Source organism: Conger conger, chromosome 5 (genome assembly GCF_963514075.1).
Source record: "Conger conger chromosome 5, fConCon1.1, whole genome shotgun sequence".
Classification (NCBI taxonomy): Eukaryota; Metazoa; Chordata; class Actinopteri; order Anguilliformes; family Congridae; genus Conger; species Conger conger.
The window spans coordinates 66,227,467-66,232,632 of NC_083764.1; the positions used below are offsets into that span (position 1 = coordinate 66,227,467).

Below are 5,166 nucleotides of genomic sequence, written 5' to 3' on the forward strand. Positions count from 1 at the left end.
TCAGGACTGGGTGGGATGTCTAGTCGTGTACCTGTAGAGGTGGTGAATCTCGCCCTCTAGTGGACATATGGAGCAATGCGTGCTGAATCCTCAGCCAAGTGGTTAAAGGACTTGACTGGGACCCAACACGTTGGTGGTTCAAGCCCCAAGATAAGATCCGCACAGCCACTGAGCACTGAGCTTTGGATAAAAGTATCAGCTAAATAACATGTAATGTAATGTGTGTAATATAGTATTCTGTTGTGCAGTATAATATTGCTTATTGTGGTGGAGCACTGTAGTATTGTGCTGGCCCTCACCAGGTCCTCCTGCAGGAGGAAGGAGGAGAGGTCGAGCAGGACCCAGGTGGGGAGCATGAAGAGGACGGCGTTGAGCCCCAGCACACTGAGGAGGTGCAGGTGGTGCATCCGCGTGTCCCGCAGAACCTGGAGCACACGCCACACGCTAACACACGCTAACACATGCTAACACATGCTAACACACGCTAACACACGCCAACACACACCAACACACGCTAACACATGCTAACACACGCTAACACATGCCAACACATGCCACACAGTTACCACACGCTAACACACGCCACACAGTTACCACACGCTAACACACGCCAACACATGTTAACACACGCCAACACACGCCAACACACGCCACACAGTTACCACACACTAACACACGCTAACACACGCCACACAGTTACCACACGCTAACACACACCACCCCACGCCCCACCCCACCCCCCACCCCCCACCCCACACCTCACACCCCACCCACACACTCCACCCCACACGCCGCCCCACCCCACACCCACACCCACACCACACGCCCCACACACTCCACCCCACACGCCGCCCCACCCCACACTCCACCCCACACTCCACCCCACACGCCGCCCCACCCCACACTCCACCCCACACTCCACCCCACACCACCCCACGCCCCACACCCCAGGCCCACGCCCCACGGCGCACACATCCCAGGCCTCACCTTCTTGGAGAAGATGTTCTGTAAGGAGAAGCAGACGGTGGCACTGAGGGCACTGATCAGCCCCGAGAGGTCAAAGGACAACTCCGTTACCGTGGCGAGGAGGACCCCCCCAATGATGGGGATCAGAGACACATACACCTGAGGAGAGGGAGAGAAGGGGAGAGGCCTCAGCCGCACCCCCACGCCTTCCCCTCTGCATGTTAATGTAGACTAACATTCCACTTAAATGATGATGCATGTGTGCATTTTCAGACTCGTCAGTCCATCTCCCAGAGCATCCTGGGAAATGAGGTTCTGGCTGGTTGTTCTATCCTGCTTGAAACGGTCTATGTGAATTTTCATTCATCTCAGAGAGATGATGATGCATGTGTACAGCACAACATTTACGCTTCACTCAGGAGAAAGGATTAAGGTCTGTACTCCAGTATTTTAGATATGTAATTAAACAATTCACATGTCTTTAAAGTGCAAGATTTTCGAAAGAGTAATTTTACACATTTAGGTTTCATCATGTACAAATTATAGCACTTTTTCTGCAATTTGTCTTGTCTAAATAACAACTGCTTCTTATATTCTGTGCTTTAATGCAGTTCAATGCATGTGGCTGATTGGCTAACTGGAATAAGTGAAGCATTAATTGGACAGAATGAGAAGTCGCCGTGGCAACGAGTGAGACCACTTCACTGGCCCCGCCCTCTCACCTTCATCGTCTGCTTCTCCTTCATGATGACGCGTGACAGCAGGACCACCCATATGGGCATCGTGGCCTTCACTGACAGAGAGACCACAGAGAGAGAGACCACAGAGAGACAGAGACCAGAGAGGGACAGATCAGAGAGGGACAGAGAGACAGAGAGACAGATTCAGCTGCGCCAGATGGTCACAGGACTTAATCATTCAAGTGTTCGGACTCCTGAAAGATTAAAGAAATATGAGGGAGACCCGTGACGTGCCAGACGTAGATTCCCGTCAGATTCCCGTAACGTGCTAGACGCAGATTCCAGTGACGTGCCAGACGCAGATTCCAGTCAGATTCCCGTAACGTGCTAGACGCAGATTCCCGTGACGTGCCAGACGCAGACTCCCCCGAGTCTGACCCAGCTATCGTATCCATATGCTTCAGCAAGCCACGGGTATTTTGCTGTTAGTGCAACTGGGACAGGCATCAACTGGTTTTGTTTCTGTATGAATTAATCAATAAATTCCCTGTGCTTTCCAATTTAACTGCACATGCCGTATAAAATTAAACGTCCTCCTGTTCATCTCACCTGACCAATCATATTCCTTTCTGCCCTCAGAACACTTTTGAGTAACCAAAACTCCCACGAGCGAGCGGGATAAGGGTTTCAACAGTGGACCGCTTCAACCGCACCGGACCCAGAGAGATGCTCACCCGGCGGCAGTGGTCGGGCACCGCAGGTGTGTGTTCGAAAAGGCGTTTCAAGCGTAACCCAGGAATTCCACCTCCGTCACCAGCAATGTGAAGTCTGGCTATCATGGATCTGTGACAGGCATATCTGTAAAACTAGTATCCAGATGTTCTGTGCACGTGCATATCCCCAAAGGAAAGAAGCAACCCGTGACCTGTCCACCATCATGTCGAACTCATCATCAAACTTGTGACCGACATATCTGGAAAGGCAATCGCCGGATTGCCATAGAATTTGCAGCGCACATTCATTTTCCGATTCCGAGGAGGAAGAAACCGATTGATATTGTTTACCCCATGACTGGACTGCCAAGACATTGGTGCTCGGTGAGTTTGGCTTGTGTTGTGAGGTCTCTATTGCATTCCTTCTATTTATTTATTTTTTATATATTTTTTGAAAGACTAAACAGAAAATAAATGCATGTGTTTTTTTGTTGGTGAGAACTGAATGGTACGTACAGGATAGAATTGTCAACATTGATCACCGCCTATGTGATATGGTGTGATATGGTATATCATGTCGCGACATGGGTACGTAGAATGCAAAAAAAAAAGAATGCACGCGCAGGAAATGTAGAAACAAATCTACGGCACAAGAAGGCGTTTCAGTCAGAAGCGCACAGACAGGGAGGTCGGCTGCGTCTCAGAAACACGACGAGGCTAGGCTATTTACAAGCTTCGAGCAGTGCAACTGAGCCACCCCGGCCACTCTACGAGTGAGACTGCAATGGGGACAGCGGTCAGGATCGCAAAGCCACTTTGCTGAAATGCATCTATTGCGGATGCGATGTCTGCGGACTCGAACTTTAGCGCTCGTAAGAGAGTGAAATAGGTAGACTAGGGGGCTACACAAGAGTTAGAAAATCGGTATCTGGCACGTTTTCGACGAGGGATAGGATGACAGAATGACGGTCCCTTACAGACCAAAGCGCGGCTGCTTCATCGCATTACGAGACTCACGCGACTCTTTTACACTTTACCCGCATCATCCGACCGTGCGGCGGTCAATTCCTCTCATGATTTGGCTAATAAGCACACCATGGCAGCCAATTTACAAGACGTTCTGTTCATGTTGGCTGGCTTATATTGGGCTCTGCTCCTGTTTGCTGTGCACACGCAGAAGGCTGCGTGGTTGACTAACGGTGCACTTACCTGTGTGAGCGTACGAAACCGGTACCTTCCATATACTGAAGTGAGCCGACACAGACGCGAAGTATTTTCCAAAAGCTAAAGGCAGAATATACCATCGGTAGTATCTCCCAGACAGTTCGGTTTTGGGGACCCCCCAAGCACGCAACAGCGGCGGAAGGAATAAAACAATAGAAAATATATGGAAGAGCGACACGGTGACAGGATAAGGGAATCCGTTCAGTATAATTTTGTTGACGACGTTACCGCCCGAGCTGACAGTATACCAACAGACACACAAAAGCGCGATCCGGACTCCCTCCGTGGCCTGCGGACGCTCCACCGCAGCCATCTTCCGAAACAGAGTCACCGGTCGCGGGAAGACGTGGAGCAGGTCTACGTATACCGGACGGCAGATAGACCACTTTCTTCTTGCGTCACATCCTTCATTTAAAGAGCTCGCGGTTCAGCGCTCTGTGTGCTCCAACGGAAACAAGCAGAACTGCCAACGGGCCACATTCACCATTAGCCAGTATGAAAAGCCACAAATACAGATTTAAATAGTAACTGAACCGTTGCTTTCGTTGCTAGAGAGCCCACAGCATTGTTTTATCAGCTTGATACGTCATGCCTTTTTTCATGAGAACTGCTTCTGAACAGGCGCTTCAGTCCTCTACACAAAAGTACACCTAGGGCTCATTCCTATCGCTTATTCTCTCCTGTTTTTCCCTTTCCTTTTCTCAATTTCTTGCCTCTATCTCTACATATAGTGAGAGGCTAGGAAAAGATGAAAGAAAAATAAGTAAAATCGAGGAAATCGGGGAAATCGAGAAAATTGTTGAACTATTCAAATACTCCTTCAAACGTCAGTCACTTCAGTTACAGACGGGTTGGAATGTCCTTAAAGACCTCGCACCTCGATCGATTTGCGGGTCAGGAGAAGTAAAAGATAAAAGGGGAGAAAAATAAGTGACTGGAAGGAGCCCATACGTTCTGGAGACCTCAGCTATAAAACGAGCTTAAATGCAATGCTATTTGGAGACCATTTCCGGTTCTCTTGGATATCACAGCGGCCGTAACATCCTCACGTCCTTGGGACGTTGTTCCTCCCTGAAGGAGGTCATGGAAACAGTTTTCCCTGATATCCTCTCAATTATTAACTTTCCGACGACATGCTCTGTTCTTTCTCCTTTGAAATATGCCAGTCTTGCTCAGACTCTTTTGAAGAAACCTAATCTATATTCCTCTGAACAAGTATAGGCCTTTCTAAAAATGGCAATTTCCTTCAAAGGTACTTGAAAAGGTGATGTATTGGCTTTTATGGATAATAATGATCGTTTTGAAAAAAAGTCCAATCAGGGTTTTTCACAATGAATAGCACAGAAACAATCTTCTTAAAGTAAATAATCTCCTTTTAAATGCAAATAATTACGCTTTCTTTGATACAATTGATCATTACATTTTAATTGAGCGCCTTCGGGACTGGATTGTGCATAAAGAATACTGCCCTGGACTGATTTCATTCTTATCCCACTGGCAGACAGTTTTCAGTCTCCATTGGTGAGTTTGTATCCTCACCATCCTTCTTTACATGCGGCATCCCTCAGGGATCTATACTGGGA

At 48.3% G+C, this 5,166-nt stretch overlaps 1 protein-coding gene across 1 annotated transcript in view; it reads right to left on the reverse strand.

Moving 5' to 3' along the window:
- The window catches only part of LOC133129673 (solute carrier family 35 member E1-like), a 5,687-nt gene extending 1,791 nt beyond the window's left edge, over nt 1-3,896 (reverse strand). The window contains exons 1-4 of the mRNA XM_061243912.1: nt 3,569-3,896; nt 1,689-1,759; nt 988-1,125; nt 300-425 (exon numbers count right to left, since the gene is read on the reverse strand). Coding sequence (XP_061099896.1) covers nt 300-425; nt 988-1,125; nt 1,689-1,759; nt 3,569-3,896 — 663 coding nt within the window. The remainder of the gene's footprint in view (nt 1-299; nt 426-987; nt 1,126-1,688; nt 1,760-3,568) is intronic.
- Nucleotides 3,897-5,166: the final 1,270 nt, after the last annotated feature.